Source organism: Rhipicephalus sanguineus, chromosome 5 (assembly GCF_013339695.2).
Source record: "Rhipicephalus sanguineus isolate Rsan-2018 chromosome 5, BIME_Rsan_1.4, whole genome shotgun sequence".
NCBI classification, from domain to species: domain Eukaryota; kingdom Metazoa; phylum Arthropoda; class Arachnida; order Ixodida; family Ixodidae; genus Rhipicephalus; species Rhipicephalus sanguineus.
In genome coordinates this window covers 17,273,788-17,293,172 of record NC_051180.1, presented here as the reverse complement: position 1 = coordinate 17,293,172, position 19,385 = coordinate 17,273,788, and the positions used below count along the sequence as shown (strand labels likewise).

The window sequence follows — 19,385 nt, the reverse complement described above, 5'->3', positions numbered from 1 at the left end:
GCCGATATCCTGGTTGACAATAAGAAAAAGAAAAGTAGTTTGGGAGGTAACCTAATGCGGAGGACAGATAACCGGTCGTCAGAGCAACGGAATGGGCATCAAGTAATGGGAAATACAGTCAACGTCTGGAGAAAGCTATATAGGGTTATAAACAAAAGTTATAAGCATGCATGCATGATATGGAATCAGCTTGGGCAAGACGGAATATCTTTGGGAGAGGTCTTCGTCCTGCAGTGAACATAAATATGGGCTGCCGACGACGGAGATGGTGATGATGATGAAAGAAACTCCGGTGGCGAAAATTAATCAGGAGCATTCCGCTATAGCGTCCCTCACAACCCACCATGCAGTTTCTGGACGATATACCAGACGATTTACAGTACCATATACTCCACCAAGGAAAAGCAGGAAGCTGTCCTTAAACAACTGAGAATACACGCCATTGAAGGTATGTGTGTTTCTAATAAAAAAAGACCGTTTATAGTACGATGCACTATATTATGAGATAACCGTATGCATATTTCTCTCATATAATCCATCAGATCACATCACAACGTCCTTGGTTATAAACTCAACATTTCTCTTGTTTCCTGCTCTTTTATGTACCCGTCCACACGACAGTATACACGATCACGGATCTCCACCTACTTAAACGCTACTGCACGGTTTTAATGTGGAAGAGTACGAGCGCCGTCAACGTCACCTGCAAACAGGTTTCGCACCACATCGCGCGTGCTCTTCTCCACTTGGGGGTCGCTGACGCTATAGCGAATCTCACGACACGCGTCGTACAAAATGAAGCGGATAAGGAAACAGCGACGGCTCTTGCCGCCTGGAGGTGCAACCAGCTTGGGCAAAACACAACCGCAATCACATAAAGCAGGAAATAATTACCCGCTGTGGTCGGCAAAAGCAGTACCTGCTTGTATAAGTATATCAGTGCTGCCGAAGGACATGCTGTTCGAGCACATCTACTGGACTTACGCCAAAGGTACGAAAGTTCATTTCGTTTTACGTACGTGGCAACGCAGCTTTATGTAGTCAGTAAAAGCACTTGCCGATTTCAGCAGGCTCCTGAAATCGGTAAGAGCTTTTACTGACTACAGAAATCGGTGCCACGAGTGCAAAACAAAATAAACTTTCCACAGTTATCTGCCTAGGCATGAGCCCAGTGTATATGCTTAAACGGCATGTTCTTAGGCAGCAGTAAAATAGTTACCTTAGCGAAACCAAAGAATTTGGTGCCCAAGCACGTTTTTCACAAAGGGGAGGCAACCGCGCACGAACGGTGAATTTTCATGATATTGTACGTTTTAAATACAGGGTGCTTTTTAAGACAATACAAATTACTAGGAAAATGCCATGACAGGCATGCACCTTTCGTCTTTGCATACTAACTTTACGCGGAGGCGGAAATAATTTGCCGCACTTACAGTTATACCTAAATGAATAATTAACACACTCGCTAATTGCCTTTTTAATTATGAAGTTGAGGGAAGTTGCTTATTTGGAAAAGTTGTAGGACGTGGCAATTTACGGCTTGCCCATTTTTTTTAATTCGAAAACGCCCACTGAAATCAAGTCACCGAAATTGAAGGCCACGATCCAGGCGAAACCGAAACCGAGCGCGCATGCCGGGCGCGCAGGAATTGCCACCGCTGTGTTACTTCAGACCGGAACTTCCCGTGACAAACTTTGAAAACTTTGAGAATCTGGTCAGGAAAAACAGCAAGTCGCCTGATATATACAAGCGTAACGCGCCTTCGTTTGCGCGTGACGTTTCGTGCTTACCCGATTCACTTGCGCTGTACCTCAGACAGCAGCAATTTCTGCATTTTTTTTTCATTGTACAGCGCAAAACTACGGTGTAGCCGCTGTGGCGCTTCTCGCAGACAAGCGAAATAGTTTTTTGCGCTTATTTGGAGTTTAAGGAAGCAACATGATTGCAGCTTCGGTGCAATAACCTTAAAGGGACACAATAAAAAAAGAAAAAAAAACTGGCGAAGCTTGCACTAAACCGCGCAAGCCTTGAAACAGCGAAACTGGACGACTCTGAAAACTAATCTGGTTGCTTCTAGATTGTTTCTAGGCCTTAGCTATAGGTGATGCAGGTTGTTTCTAGGTTGTTTCTAGGTCGTTGCTAGGCTTTACTTAGGTGATCCTAGGTGTTTCCACGTAGATTCTCAGCGCAGAGAGGTTCGAGTTAAACCACAGACAGTCAGACTCGACACGGGCACGTCGTGGTTGGCGTAGGCCTTCCGTCGCTTCGGGGTCTTCTCGCAGCCGCCGTTGCCTTTCCCGTTCCCTAGCATTCTCTGGTTGTACGTACTCGGGGTCTTCGGCTCGCCGCAGTGGCTTCGCAGCCATTTGTTGTTGGGCTAACTCTTGCCTTCTTCATTTTTTAGTGGAAGTTGTGAGTAGTGGGATTTACCCAATTTCTGTGGCACATACCCGTTTCTGATGATGATAGTTTTTCGCGATAGGCCGCACAGTGGCTCATACCCGATAGGCCGCACAAATTACGCCTAGACTAAACAGCTTCGGTGTTAAAAAACGATTTTTCTAGTATTAGTACATTACTCTTTCGCAATACCAAGATCACCACGCTTGACGCGAGATGACGCTTGGTAAGATAAAACGCGGTAACAGAAAATGCCGATGGCGACACCACATTGCAGTTCCCACACCAGTCGCCGTGACGTCATAGATTCTGACGGCGTCTACTAGGGCCTATGTAATCCTTAATCGGTACAAATGAAGCACACTGTCTTCTGAGGGAGACAATGTACGACTTGACATACCGCGTTTCAGGAAATTTCTTTGGGCCAATATGGCCAAAATACGAAACAAACACTGAAATCCGTGACGCGACGATCAGAGATCTCGGCGGGAAATTTAAAAGTGAAACTTTCGACATTGATTTTTCGCATCTATTAATGAAGCTATGGTGGTGAAATTAACGACACTAGGATTTTCCGAGTACAATTTATCAGTCTGAACTAACTTACTGTTTCACTTTAGTGTCCCTTCACGGGTCCGTCTACGAATAGCATGGCTTCTTATCATAACCGTTTTCTTACAACGTCATATGTACCGCGCAGTTAATAAAGGCAGAGATCGCGGTAAAAAAGAATGAACGACTTCAGCTTCTGTATGGAAAGCAGTATCTGAGAAAACAGTCTTGTACGACGCTTGTGCAGTTTGCCTTTACAGAGAAAGGCTGCGGGGTATATCACTACACTACTCGATATACGTGAGAGGAGCTAGTGAAGTGTTTCGTGCGGCTTTCAACTACGGCCTGCATTCAGATAAATTGTAGCTACTACTGATAACAGGTAAATATGCTACATTCCGATCGCGCCTGGTGTTGCCTGCAGCGACAGCCGCAGACGTCGCGGAATTTCACGTAGCTGTCTTTAAACATTATAGACATCTTAACGAACATCAGAGCGTCAGACTGATAACGCTCATGCAATTCTTGTGGCGCCTGTTGTTCGATACTGCTCCGAGAGGTTATCGAAGATATTCTGTGAAGTGGCTCCCGTCCAAACGCTTACCTCAATGCATGTTTTTACATCGCGGAAACACTTCTCAACCTTATAAGGCGCATACTTGTTGAGATAAGTCGTTGGACACATGTTGGAGAAGTAACTGAAGTAGTGGTTCTATTCAAGTGACTGTCGGATGGGAGAATAAGACGTGTCCTTGAACGGAAACTCAAGATGTTCGTTTCGCAGTAGGCGTGACATGTAGTTTAAAAAAGCAGAATCGTGTTGACAAGTTTCACACACATTGATGAACCGTGCAGTTAAATTTTCAAGAACTTACTACGAAGGCCGCCTGGTTTCACTAGCTCTCTCATAACTTCAAAAGCATGAAGCAAGAGGTAACACATGCCATGGTCTAAGAAATCGACCCGGACTTTGACATACGGCCATCGTATGACCAAATGTCCGAAGAAAACGATAGCTCCTTTGCAACGCCGTCATTAGCAGCGTCCATTGATAGTTATGGATACACCTGATAGTTGATATAGTTGATACACCTCCTACTTCCCTTTTCCACATTTAATAAAGAAAGAGGAAGAAACACGTACTCACAGAATGGAAAATGTGGCGGAAGCATCCAAAAGCATAATAACCGGAAGAATATAGACTTATCACCATTGCTGTGTGTCTTCTTTTTGGTGACCGATCTTATCTGCTTAACAAATAATTTTACAGATCTACATAAAAGTTAAATATGTAAAAGAGACTGCGCCACACTTTAACGGAGTTGCAGGTTGTGTGAATTTGGGTGGTAAGCGTGGTTAAGATTAGGACGTCAACCAAAGTAACACGGTCGATCCTATCGCGGGAAAATTTCCTGATTTACCTCACACACAAGACTGACACTTATCCAAACACGCTAGCGTATCATATACTCTAGCCTGAGATCTATCACAGCACCTGCAAGGTCAACGGTGTAGAACATGCTACACTGAAACACATGCTCCGGGAATGTGAGTCAAATACTAAATGCATTAATCCCAATGTTCTCTCGATGAGGTGGGCCGATGCCCTGCACTGCTCAGACTTCGCCGGCTACATCGGGGCCGTCAAGCATGCAGGCCCGCGACGCGGCCACAAGGCAAGGTACAGCGGTGAGCATTCTTAGGGTGAACACAGGAGCGCGTGGCCGACGGCACTGTCAGCGCTGCGTAACGGTAATCGCTTGAAACATTGCACATGCGCATCATGCGTTCTACAAAATAATCTTTTCATCGCGCGCACGCAAGCGTATCCACGACAAGCGTCTTCATGACGTAGTGGGCGCGGTGGAAAGAGTGTATCGAAAAACACATGCTGCGCATGTGCAATGTTTCCAACGATGGCTGTTGCGCGGCGCTGACAGTGCCGTCAGCCACGCGCTCGCGTGTTCACCCTAACAGTGCTCACCGCTGTACGTGGGAGGCCTGAGCCCGGGTTATCAAAGTGCGGGAGACAATAGTTTTTACCAACGAATGAACCTCATGAACCAAGTCAAGAACTGAGCACATCCTGAAAAACGGAAACATGCTTTCCAAAACATTAAATCCTGTATTTCCAAAAGGGACTGTATTCCCAAAAAACTGCTCACCAGTGACGATAGTGTACCAATTGGGGTACGAGTTGGCCGGCATGATGGGCACCACGTACTCGGCCTTCACTCCCGTCTTGGCCAGTTCGCCGAAGCCTGGCAGGTCCGGTTCAGACAGATAGTCCCAACGCACACCATCCACCAGGATGAGGACAACACGGGGTCGACCGGGGCTCGCTACAGAGGCCGCGTGGGACCCGCAGAGGACGAATGCGGAAACTAGTAGAAGGCGGAGCGCGCAGTCAACAAGGCGAGAAGGCGCGTCTGTGCGCGATGACATTAACCGCGGTGGGCTCATTTTAAAGCTCGACGAAGTCTACTGGGTATGGATGTTCATAAAATGCAGGTCTGCGGCTACTTTGGGAGCTGTTGCCGAAGAAGCTACGATAGGATGACCTCAAGAGAGTAATGAGATGGTCTCGAAACTAGTGGCTTGGCTATGCAGGAAAACTCGGGTTGGCCGAATGCGCGCCAGTGCCGCTAACTGCTTTCACCGGTAGCGCAACTCGCCCCTTGGATGCGGCGGCGCCTATCTCGTGTTTAGCGGGGTACGTAACAGCTAGGTGTGCTGGCGTCGGGGAAAGGGGGTTGGCGCTGATAGAGGAGGGTCGGGGCAAAGGGAGCACCTCACCACCGCTCGTACACGAGGCAATTGGCCTCCTCACTCGCACCTGCTTCTACGTAGTGCCATAGCAAGCAAGCGCTTGATGGGCATAACCCGCGAAAAGCGGTTGACTGCGCCACCACAAATCGGCACATAGCTCCTCGTCCGTCGACGCGCGATTGTACGAGCGCTATCTACGCTGCTGCGGCAGCGCTTTGTGCAATAAAGCACCCCTAGCTCGGTCTGCCGCTCGGGAGCAGCCGTGGCTCTGTTGCTTGCTGCCGCAGCTGCCTCGTGCGGGTCGACGAGCTCGCGAACCGTTTCCGTCCGGGCGCGCGTGCGCGTACCGCCGCTTTCGTGCGCCAACACGGTTTGCCCGGCTAGACGGCATTCCGTAGCGCTGCTGGCGCTGCTGTTCCGTTTGAGTACGTCGAGCGGTCCCGAGATGGAGCCTCTCTTCAGTGTTTTTAGTGGGTGCAAACGAGAATGCATGCCCAATTTAATAAAAACACAAGAAAAGCAACAACAACAACAAAAGATTTTCCTATGCGTTTGCAGTGTTATTTCCAAGTTACGGTAATGACAAGGGTCATCAGACGGATCCTCCGTCGAATGAAATGCATTCTGCCGTTTGCCACGTTCGCTTCATAGAGCGCGAATTTCAAGCGCGTGGAGCCAAAATATTGACGTAGCTTCCCCGGAGAAATTTCTGTTCACGTCAATATTATAGGCAATCAATCACTGAACTACCTTTGTACGTTTAGAAGCTTTGCAAAGAATTCCTCAGGGCTTCACGTCTCTACTTAGTCCCATTTTTCTGAGCATTATTTTAAGACTATATGGCCACGCAACATGACAGATATTATTTTTCCCCTAACATTGGCCAAGTGCCCAATCTCACTTCTCGTAGTTATACTGAAAAAGGTTTTCACTGCTACTATAGCACACACACGCACGCGTGCAGGTGTGTGTGTGTGTGTGTGTGTGTGTGTGTGTGTGTGTGTGTGTGTGTGTGTGTGTGTGTGTGTGTGTGTGTGTGTGTGTGTGTGTGTGTGCGCGTGTGTGTGTGTGTGCGCGTGCGCGCGCTTGTTCCTCCCCCTGTCTGCGAAAACAACTGAAAGGAAAATGGGGGCAGCCCGCACCACCAGGAGGCATAACAGGATTCAACCAATTGGAAATACAAAGGGAAAATATCCCAAAAGAGTCTTCTTGAAAAAAAAACATAATTTGTTTTAAAAAAACACACACACAGGAGAAAGAATGCAGTGCGTGTGCTCCGTTACCTAATCCACTGGGCCGTGTCGAACTTGGAAGGATCATGACAGAATACATCGGCGGTGTGTTTCCTCCGGTTAGGCTCAGTTCAGCGTTTTGTGTTTCTTCTTTTTTCCGGCATCGAATTGAGAAGACGGTGTGCATTTATTGCGGTTGAGGAGTTGTTTGTATTTGCGAAAGTGGAGACAAATCGATGAGGAAAAAGGCTTCGCAGTCGCGGTATTCAAGTATCGGAAAGGTAACAGCCATACCTTTCCGATACTCGACGGAAATAATTATCGCTTTCACGACGTGCTCTATAGCGCACGTCATGGACCTCGCTCGCAAGTGTGCCTAGTGGTTTTGGCAAGCACCCTCTCCCCCCAGATGTAATTAATTCAGCCACTCTCATGACAAGAACCGAGCTGATTATTTGTTTATAGGTTTCCTTCTACTCCACTACAGTGACTATGCAATATGTGTACTTACGGAAAGAAACGCGGCATCGAACTTTTGAGTATAACAACTGGTACGCGCAATTGCTCAAGATAATTACCGCATCATGTCGCTACGAATCGGGCCACTAAAAGTGACGTTGGCTCATATACGAGTGTACCAGCCAATATTACGGTGACGTGGCACAAGCAAAAACGCTAAAAAGGACGTGCTCTACTTAGCCATAAATTGACGCATTTCTTTCTCTCAGCACTCACTTTACATGATCACGTCACCTTAACCAATAAGACGTCCAGCAACTTCAAATAGCAAAAGTTGCGAGACCATTGTACGGCTATCAGTGTGTGCTTATGGCGTTATCACGATGAGGAATTTCGCTTCGCAGCCGCTGTCGTGCACTTCACGTGTTTGATAAAGAATGCGTCACTACTAACGCCAGCGAATACCTGCGACTGCATTCACAAAGCACGGCTATACGTCCTGAATGCTGCATCCGGCAGATTGCGTTTTTGCTACAGCTTGGAACGAAACAAACATTAAGTCCTCGCTATGATTGGGAATATCCGGCGGGCGTAATCAGAGTGCCGCGTTCCGCTTGTTATCACGAGGAAACGGGCTTATTGGGCTTCTCAGGTCGCCGGATATACTAACACTGCACGACGAAATATTAGCACTGAGAAGTGAAAACATAATCTGCCAAATATATTGGCTCAAGCCAGAATAAGGCAGTCATCCAGGAATTCGTCGTTGAAGTACCCTTGTGCGTTTTCCGAGTTGAGAAGTTCTGCGAAGTATATTGTATGCTTTTACATGTCACACTGTCTGGACAACTAAATGCGACGAGCACTCCCCATGGCAGTCGAGCAGCATAAGGGCAATGACAGGGATCGTGCCTTTGAAATCACGCATGGAGTAAGTTTGCGTCGTACATATATGAGAGCAAATAGAGAGAGAGAGAGAGAGAAAAGCAAGGAAAGAAGGCAAGGAGGTTAACCAGACGCACGTCCGGCTTGCTACCCTGCATTGGAGGAAGAAAGAAAGCAGCGAAAAGATAGAAGGAAAGAGAGAGATTGTCAGAATCATGTGCACATTTGGGGGAGCACATCAAGTCTATCGGCGGTCGCACAGACCTGTCGACTTTAAGAACGTCAGCAACACTTTCGTTGCCTTCTGCGCTTTTGAGGCACATTTCCCTGGTCCTAGAATTTCGGCTACAGAAAATGGCCTTGAGCAAATAAAATCACGATGAAATACACGAAAAGGATTTCGCTGAATGGAAGATGACAAGCGAGAGAGAGATAGATAAGCTTATTAACATTTAATTACTTAAATGAAAGGTGACCACTGTGTTGCTTTTAGCGATCTGCCTGTGGAAGGTGATAGCGCCAAGCAAGACCGCGTGAGCACTAATTGACTTCTTGAAATCCATTGGACACTTATAGTGAAAAGCTTTCCTGTTCATTTTGTCGTTATATCAGTTGTTATCGCCTTTCCGGCGTCTATACCCCCTCCCCGTCATACAGGGAAGAGTCTATTTGCACCTGAACAGCTCGGTTTCACGTGACTCGAGCAGAAACACCACGTATGAATTCATACAACCGGCTTACAGGTTGAATGAAAGGCAAGGTTCTACCTGGGCTTGCATAATTATGGCTATTTTGCCAGTGTCAGTGGCTGGCCCGGAGTCACTGAGGAGCCGGTAACCCACGCCTTGCCGCTTCACGGTTCCCACTATTCTGCCAGCATCACTAGTGCCAGAACCAGGTCCGACAGGGATGTGCCGCTCTACCAATGACGTCAGACGCGATATTTCTCCTCATGTCACGTGACCATGAGTTGTAGAGCTGCAAACAAACTCACCCCTCATACGCACACATTGTGCAGGGCAGAAAATCGGAGAGCCGTGTCTACGGTTAACCTTTCTGCCCTTTCTCACTCTCCCTCCTTCTAGCAAAAGGATGGAAGTAATCTGTCAACCAAAAAACGAGCCAAAGTGGCGCACACAGACACATTAATTAGCTCACACTTCCTTGATGAGCAGAGCAAGGTGTGTTCGTCATACCGTATCGGAGAGCGCTGCAAAAGCAGGAAGTAACTTGCATATCGACGACAAAAAAGCAAAAAACCTGTAGACGTCAGCCTAAATCGCTCATTATCGGATTGGTCATGAAGCTGTGCGACGCATTTGTGCCCGTTTGCGCTGACCTACTTTATATAGGCGCATTTGTAGGCAGAGATACGTAGTACCTACGTACATACTCAGTGGTCTGCTCAGTGTCGACGTATGCATACAGTGTCACCGCTCAACGTTATGCTCGTTGTGGCGGCGGGTTTTAAATGCGAAGCATTTCTTAGCGAACTTCTGTGACTTTGAGCGTATCTATCTATCTATCTATCTATCTATCTATCTATCTATCTATCTATCTATCTATCTATCTATCTATCTATCTATCTATCTATCTATCTATCTATCTATCTATCTATCTATCTATCTATCTATCTATCTAGCCGCCTACAACTTTGCGCTCTCCTGGCCGTTTCGTTAACCGGATGTATACCAAAATTGGTGTGTCATAACATGGCCTTATTACGAACATAAATGACAGGTCATATCATGAAAATCATGACACGCATGTCATGAACAGCATGATTTACATTCCACGGCCTTTGGGCTCCCTGGCCGTTCCGTTAATCGGATGTATACCAAAATTGGTGTGTCATAACATGGCCTTATCACGAGCACAAATGACAGGTCATATCAAGAAAATCATGACACGCATGTCATGAACTGCATGATTTACATTCCACGGCCTTTGGGCTCTTGCGGCCATTCCGTTAATTTCATATATACCAAAACTGGTACGGTGTGACAAGAGTTCATGACGAACATAATGGCAGGTCCTAACATGCAAATCATGACGCGCATGTCATGTGCAGCATGATTTACATGACATGGTCTCGGGGCGCTCGCGGCCGTTTAAATGAAGGGATACATACGAAAACTGGTATGACGAGACATTTCTGTATGACGAACATAAGTGACACGTGGTAACATGAAAATCATGATAAGCATGTCGTGTATGACATGATTTACATGCCACGCTCATGGCGCACTCGCGGCCGTTTCGCTAGATTGATATACACCAAAATTGGTATTGTGCGATGTGACTTTATGAAGAACATGAATAACAGGTGGTAGAACGAAAACCATGACATCCATGACATGTATGTCATGATTTACATGCCACGCTCATGGTGCATTCGCGTCCGTTTCGCTTGCGTGATATACACCAAAATTGGTGTTACGCGACACGACTGTATGACGAACGTAAGTGAGACGTGGTAACATGAAAATCATGACATGCAAGTCATGTACGACCTGATTTACATGTCACGCTTATGATGCGCTAGCGGCAGTTTCAGTAGATTGATATACGCCAAAATTGGCATTGCGCGATGTGACTGTATGGATAACATGAATGACAGTTGGTAAGATGAAAACCATGACATGCATGTCATGTATGTCATGATTTAATTGCCACGCTCATGATGCATTCGCGGCCGCTTCGCTAGCTCGATGTACACCGAGATTGGTATTGCACGAAGCGACTACACGACGAAGGTAAATGAGACGTGGTAACATGAAGATCATGACATGCATGACATGATTTACATGTCATGCTCATGACGCACTCGTGCCGTTTCGCTTGCTTGACATACACCAAAATTGGTATTGCGCGACGCGACTGCATGACGAACGTAAATGAGAGGTGGTAACATGGAAATCATGACATGCAGGTTATGTATGTCATGATTTAAATGCCGCGCTCATTGTGCATTCCCGACCGTTTCGCTAGCTTGCACTCTTAAAAAAAATGGAGTGACCCTCTCTCCTTTAAGGGAGAAACGGCGATGTCCCCAATGTTCGTCTTCAAATGGAGAAACCGTTCCTCCCTTTTCAATGGAGAAACCGTCAAAATCAAGATGGCTGACGCCAAGGCAGTGAAGCGAGCAATAGATTTAGGCCTAGCGAGCGCATCGATTCTCGACTGATAAAGAGTATGCGGCACTGGCAGTCACAAAAAACGGTCCCGCTGAGCTTAATATCGAACGCTATGACAATAAAATCAAGCAGACAAACCTGTAGTGATGAAAACCTCGCGAAACGGAACGACGGAACTCGTACGCTTCGCTCGGCCAGCGAGACGGCGTTCACTTTAAAAGAGACGGGTACTGCAAAGGGGTTCTCACCCGGAGACTGTACGTTAGGCTTGTTGTCTTTATTTGTCGAAGCGTCAAACGGTGTAGCGACGTTATCCAGGCGTTTGTGCCTCCAAAATGTACATTCTGTCGCATCAAAACAATCTCGGCGCAGCAGAGCATAGTTTCGATAGATAGATGTTCAACTTCATATAAGTAGGTGGAGCTATGAGAGCGCCGCGGCCGCGAAGTAGGTGGTAGCTGGCGCCATCTAGAGGGATTAAACAATACTAAAAAAAAAAAGTTTCTGACTGAGGCGGCGTACGTTGATACTGCACACGGCATTTCGGGTAGGTAGGCCCATTCATGGATTACTCAAGGACAACGGAAAGTAGATACGCGCACGTTCACTAGGCAGACACATAGTACGCACATTCAATTCATACATACACAATTCATTCGCATGTATAAAACCTACAACACAAACAATTCACTACAGACGCATACGTACAGACGTTTACACATACCCCTCAATGAAGCGCTGGCCCTTATATAGTCACTGAATTACAGTGGACCATGGTGGCACAAAGATGCATCATTTTTCTTCAACTCTTTACGATTCCATGGCTGCGTCACAATATACGCCGACATTATTAAATAGTAGCTATGGCTTAGCCAAGCGCACCAGTTAATCTAAAGCCGCATAATAATGAACAATATAATTACAGAGTCTGTTAAGTTAGTGCGAAAACGACCATATCGAGAACCGTTCATACCATTCCGACGACATTTTGAAGTAGCGCCATCTTCCGACAGCGGCCACAGATGAAATTTCTCTCTCTCTGATTTCTTTATTTTCAATAGTTACTGTGGGAGGGCGCAACATCGGTAACATGTTCAGATTCTGTCGCCTTGCCTTCGTCGCGTCGACTTCGTTGAGTGGTTTGGCGTTGATATCTGTTCACATTCTGTTCATGCGTTGACCACAAGCATGACGATGGGCCATGGATTCTTTCAACTGCTAGCCCTTCAGTGACAATGCTTCTGATGCGGTACGGCCGCCTCATTTGTGTATACGTACGTTACAACGCGGGTCGTGCGAAGAAACAAGACAAGATGGCCTCGCACCGGACGGTGGTCTTTCGAGAGCGATGTCAGTGGCCGTTGGCGTCGCGGCAGCTCGATTACTTGAGTAGAGAAACTGGCGCTACACCGCGCGAATTATGGAAAAGAACGCTAGCCACACTACGTGTTCTGTAATATTTCAGTACGCTGTACCTACATGCTGCTCTGCTACGTTACGTCACGGTATTCGCCTGGCGTGTGAAATTGTGGTCATTGTGCGACAACTGTGTAGTTGTCGTTGTGGCGGTGGTTTGTCTTGCGTTAGATTTGGAATACTCTTTTCACAAAGGTGAGTGAGAGTGTTAGTGATTACCCACTGTGCACAGCTGTCATTAGAAGCGTATTTTGTGTTGAGTTTCGCACGCGAAAGCAAAATCCTGAGAACGAGAGATACATACTGCACGCGTGCATAAGTCGATCCTAATTCTCAGTGATGGCATGCGTATTCCAAAACGCATGTGATTGAGAATTTTGGCTTAATTGACAGAAGTCATTGACTTATTTTTCAGATATGTGCAATTACGATGCAGGTTAACGTTAAAATGCGGCCACATTTCAATGGGGGCGAAAGGCAAAGAACACCCATGTGCTCGTGTTCGGGTGCACGTTAAAGAACCCCAGTTGATCAAAATTAATCCGTAGTCCCACACTACGGCGTGCCTCATAATCATACGGTGGTTTCGACACGTCAAACTCCAGCAATTATATGTTATCGTACTTTCACGCATGCACTGTCAAGTGGTATCACGTTTGCTAAAATGTTGTAAAAATTAACCTTCATGCTTTATATTGCTTGTTGTATTGATAAGTGCTGTGTAAAACTAAAAACGCGTGCTCTAGCCAAGTATGTTAACGCCGAAAAAAGTTGAATTATTGGTGTACAGTCTAAGGTGTTCATTAAAACAAGACTGTTTTGTGAAGCGGGACTTACTGTATTTATGACAAGCAGATCGTGCGCAAACGTATACAAACAACACGAGACACACGGAAGTATGCGGCGCATCGCGCACACGTCGAGCCTATAAAAAAAAAGAAAAAAAAAACGCCACAAACGTTACTCAACACATAGAACAAAAACAGTGAACGTCAATGGTGTGTTGCTCGCAGCAATCCTAGGTACAAGTAATTGCACGCGACTGGCCGAGATCAGTAGCACTGGATAGTCTGGTCTGAGGCTGCCGAGTGAGCGCGAAAGGGCAGCCGCTCTCCGCAGCACGGAATCACGATTTAACTCGGCGTGCGCATGCGCGCGCGCGCAAGTCACGTGGTTGAGGAGAAAAGTTCCTCCCTTGGCGCTTGCCGCAAGAGGGCGCGACGAGTAAATCGTCCACAAAGGAGAAAGTCGCGGCTCCGAAGGAGGAACGGAGCCCGTTGCTCCATTCTCGCTCCCTTTTTTTTTAGAGTGTGGTATACACCAAAATTGGTATTGCTCGACGCCACTGTATGACGAACGTAAATGAAAGGTGGTAACATGATAATCATGACATGCATGAAATGTACGATATGATTTACGTGCCATGCTCATGGCGCACTCGTGGCCGTTTCGCTAGATTGATATGCACCAAAATTGGTATTGCGCGATGTGACTGTGTGAAGAACATGAATAACAGGTGGTAACATGGAAACTATGACATGCATGCCATGTATGTCATGACTTACATGCCACGCTCATGGTGCATTCGCGGCCGTTTCGATAGCTTGATATACACCAAAACTGGTATTGCCCGATGTGACTGTATGATGAACATTAGTGACAGGTGGTAACATGAGATACCATAATATTCATGTCATGTATGGCACGATTTACATGCTCTACTCATGGTGCACTCGCGGCCATTTCGCTCCTTTGATATACACCAAAATTGGTATTGCGCGATGTGACTGTATGACGAGCATAAATGAGAGGTCTTAACATGCGAATCATGTTATGCATGTCATGTACGGTATGATATACATGCCACTGTCATGGTGAGCTTCCGGCCGTTTTGTTAACGTGATATATACCAAAATTGGTATGGCATGACACGAGTGCGTGATGAACATAAACGACAGGTCATGCATTTATATACCAGAATATGCGTTTCATTGGCATGGTGTACACTAGATTGTGCATGCATGCGTGCATGGCAAACATGCGATATATGGTGGACTAGATGCCATCGCATGAATGATTTAATTTGGCTCAAAGACAAACAAGGCGATGTATGCACCTCTTTTTCAACCTGGAAACTTTTTCTACAGATTGTAAGCAGCTTCGCGATATTAAAGGAAATAAAGTTTGTACAGAGTAAGGGAATAGAACATGTGTCATCGTAGTAATTCTCGAGGGAAAAAATCTGTGAAGGTTGCAGCTGCAAGCGGCCGCGGCTTCAAATGATGCGCGCTGACGGAACAGGCAATTTCATATCGTTGGATCTCCTCAAAAGAAAAAAAACAATAAAAAAAAACCTTTGTGCACAGGAAGCACAACCCCAAAACTACAAAGATGGCTCCTTTGTCTCGCGACCATGTCGTTGTGTTCCTCGGCTTGGCAATGGTCACGTTATGGCGTATTGTTGAGACCAACTCCATTGTTCTTTTTCAGCAGTTCCTCGATGGTTATCAAATGATACGAGAGAGCCACGTTTGGTTAAAACGTTTTACGTTGCATACTTAGGAAACGTGCCGAGCCAGAAGGAGCGTACAAATTTGCTGCTTCATTTTGTTCGCTTCCTAAGGCGTCCCATTTGCACGATGGATTAGCGTTCAAAGCGCTTGACGAAAAGACAGTAGTCTGCCATCTGTTAAATGAGCGCCGCATTTAGATAGATGTACATCCGGCCTGGAACAACACAAGATCGCATTAATATGAACTCAACAATAGAACACCTTGATATGATGTTTAACTGATGGTCCAGTAAGTTTTTTTAATGCTTGTTAAATAGTGTAGTTATGAATATGTGTCCTGATGACATGCTCCTGCATGCTGTGCCTTTCAGTATTGTAGCCAATCCTAGCTATTATGGCTATGTGTCCTAACAAATTCTGTTCAATATTTGTAAAATACTATTATGTGAATAAAAAAATCAATCAATCAATCAAACTCTAGGTTGTACAAATTAGTTCAGGACACCGCCACTACATCCTTTCTTATAACTCGCTTTGTAGCTTTTTTCTGTTATTAACTAGCTCTACATACGCCTGTCGGCTTATACCTTGCAAAAAACAAACAAAAAACAATGAAAGTAACCTTAGCGAATTGCGTTTAGAATATTCAGTAACAGCTTACAAAAAATGACTGAAGTGTCCTTAGGCAAACTACCTACTCCACGTAATCTCCAACATCTCTCTCCAAAGGTGCGGTGCATTTTCTAAGTAGTGGCAGCCAGGCACTCGAGGTAACTGGCTCACGGACGATGCTGCTTCGCTATCAGCGTCCGCTCCTGCACCTACGAGCCACGCGAATTCCTCTCAACGCCTTCGACGAGTGATTGACCGATCCTAAGATGCGCTCGGTTCAGTCGTAGAGTACAGGATACGCACGCGCGTCTTCTCGCAGCTCTGGAGGAAGAGGTTGCCAGTAAAGGACCATCGAGTGCCTCTGGACAGGCATCTCCTCTCCGAGGCGCACGTTCGCCAGAGGCGAGGCCGTCCGATCCCCGCCCCCCTCTGTGCTTCTCCGTGTGCTTCCTTGCCGCAGGAACGCGATTACTGGCTGGTCTAGCCCCCAGGTCTGCACAGAATCGTTTCACGTGCAACACGAACGCTCGCTTCCGTTTCATTGCTTCCGATACTTCGGAGTATCCTTACGGGAAGGAATCGACACCTTCCTTCGCTCACCGTATGTGCTCCAGAGGGGGAAGCCGGCCTCTGTAAGCGTACCAAAAGGAAAAACGGCCAGTTGAAGGCTCACATGGAAGGAAGCAGAAAAAAAGAAACATAGATGGAGAAGACGTACCGAGTAACAAGACGAAGAAGAAGAGGCGGGAAGGACACATTTCTTTGAGCCCTCGAGTTGCTCGGATGTATTTGGCGGCAAAAAAAAAATATGGAGGTCACCGGCCCCGACGGAACCGTTGCGCGCTCTGGGCGCGCGCTTCGCTCTTCTCAAAGGGGACCAACTGGCTCATCGAAAACGGGGCCAAGGGCGTGCCGGGGATAACCGGGCCGGATGCCTTAGCTGCGCGACGTCGACAACGCTTCGTTCGGCCTACCCATCCCATCGAGCGTCAAGACATGCGGCCACGAAAGGGACGCGCGTGAAGAGCCGTGGCCCGATCATATGGCTGTATCCTCCTGTTGCACGGAGTCACTTAGCGGTAAATGTGAAGAGACGACAGGAGAGCGCCACGGCGCCTGCGAGGATTTCAAGTGTATGGCGTCGGCCAGCGACCATTGTGGGACACTTCCTTTCCGGCACCGTTGCGTAAGAGGACGCCAACGGCCGCGACGACTTGTCCCGAAGGCCGTGGCCTACACCTTCGTGAGTACAGGGGAGAGGGCGCGTGTAAGAACGCGGCCGGGCGGGCGTAACTTTCCCCCGTACACTCGGGAAAAGTGAGGCCGCTGAAACGTGTGCAGCGCATAAAATATATTTCACGTAGTGCTCTAATGGACCGCCACGAAGCCTTGAAAAAAAATTGTTTTGCCGACGCTGACATTTCTAAATAACTGGTTACAAAATTTTTCATAAGCAAATTGCATAAGCGAATTGCGAACGAGTTACTAATCAATTATTGAGACGTGCAACAGTATTGCACCATATATAATAAACACGTCAAGCGGGAATATAGATACTGGCCCTTTTCACATAAATGGATAAAATGAGTAAGTACTCGCATTGTTAATGCGCTATCTTTGTCTCTGTGTCGCCTATCTTATGTATCGTACTTCAGCGCTATAGCACTGAAATAAGACACTACTTTAAGGAGTTTTTGCATACGCACATGAATATATAGCTAAAGGGAAGTATCACCCATTCATTCATGACTTTCTGAAAGAATGGATGGTCCTATTCAGTAAATTGTTAGTTCAATAATAAATGCAAGACTTTGTGTGTTGCCTTTCTTCACAGGCCCATGTAACCGTCTAAACCACAAGCCACCCGTTTTTCATTAGTATTGGCTAACATGACGTACTTGTTTGAGAAAACTTTCACGGCCTCATCCATTCATTTGTTCATCAGCCGCCTACTTATTTGTTACGCATTTCCGTAAGAACAGCAGTCATCGAAGCTACCCACCGAGTAAAACTTGCTTCGATAAGCGCTCATCGCGAACACCGATTCACGGGTTTTTAAGAAACCTCCCTCACATCACGACCCTCTCCGTTCCTGGGGCGTAGCCACAAATCTTTTTCGGGGGGGGGGGGGGGGGTGCAGCTGCTTGATCTGAAGTGGGGGTCGGGCAGGCAGATGCGATCGAGTATCATTTTGAGCTCTGTATTCCACGGCAAAAAAAAATTTCGGGGGGGGGGGGGGAGACGGGCCCGGTGTCCCCCCCCCCCCCCCCTGGCTGCGCCACTGCTCCATGCTGACCTATAGTAAACCGCAGGATACGGAACAAAGTCGAGTTCAGCTTAAGAAGGACATCAGGATGAAGGGCACGGCAGAGGGAACCCCGCATTCACACGTATACACGTATACGTCTGACAGCCCATAGCCCCGATTAGCGAGAAAGGCCGACAGCTGACATCGTCAAGCATGCGTTCCGCATCCGAGGCGCTTACACGACCGTTAGTCGGAGGATCACGCCGAGCGACCTCAAGAAGCCTTCCATTCCGCCTCCCTCAATCAAATGTCAGGTTGTTACACGCACAGTCACACAATCTCGTGCTGCCTTTGCGTTTCTTTGTTGCAATCTGGACCCGGCTCAGTTTCGTTGACGTACGTGTGTCAAACGGTGCGCGTTTGTATGCTATAACGGCTCGTTGAGATGTTATCTCTGATGGGACGCAGCAAAACTGCATACGCCCAGCATCTTTGTTTGTTAATGTAAGTTTATTCTATGCATTATGCCGTGGACTCCACGAACTAGTTGTCGCGGGTGTAAGAAAAAATTGTCATCGAACAGCTCAGAAACGACATATCACCTTTCAACGATTCAGACTATAAAGTGTTAAAGTTATACGTGTTAGCATCAAATTAGGACATTTCTGTGGCGCGGAATAATAATTAGGCGGAATCAAGTCAAGTGCTTTAATATGCAGTTCTATCACTTTAAGAATGTTACGATGCATAGCATTACTAAATGCAGACTAAGCTTATATTACTTGACTACTGCCTAGTGGTGCAAAGCTATCGATGGTAATATCGATACTATCGATAGTTCAGTCACTATCGTACTATCGAACTATCGATGGTAAAAGAAACTATCGATAGCGCTATCGGTAATAAGTTTGATAGTACTACCCATAGTATAAAATCAAAAGGTAAGGACGTAACTCAAGGTAAAGGAAAAAGCAGGAGGACGGGAAAGAGCGTGTTTTACTAAAATCAACCACGCGAACTCATTGCAGCATAAACTTGGTTCCCCAAGCGTGTGGAGCAGGAGGAGCAGGCTGAAGGGCAAGAAACTTGACATGCTTGCGCTCCTTCACCAGAATTCTCGGATGACACATGACAATTGATTTGAATTGTTCAGGTGTATAC

General features: G+C 46.7%; 1 protein-coding gene across 2 annotated transcripts in view; it reads right to left on the bottom strand.

The window, feature by feature from the left end:
• LOC119393297 (glycerophosphocholine cholinephosphodiesterase ENPP6) overlaps nt 1–5,832 on the bottom strand; it is a 50,641-nt gene extending 44,809 nt beyond the window's left edge. For both annotated transcript variants that reach the window (XR_007416327.1, XM_037660238.2), the window contains exon 1: nt 5,119–5,832. Coding sequence is in view for 1 of the 2 variants with exons in the window: in XM_037660238.2 (XP_037516166.1) it covers nt 5,119–5,416 (298 nt within the window). In the remaining variant the exon portion in view is untranslated. The remainder of the gene's footprint in view (nt 1–5,118) is intronic.
• Between the last annotated feature and the right edge of the window lie 13,553 nt (nt 5,833–19,385).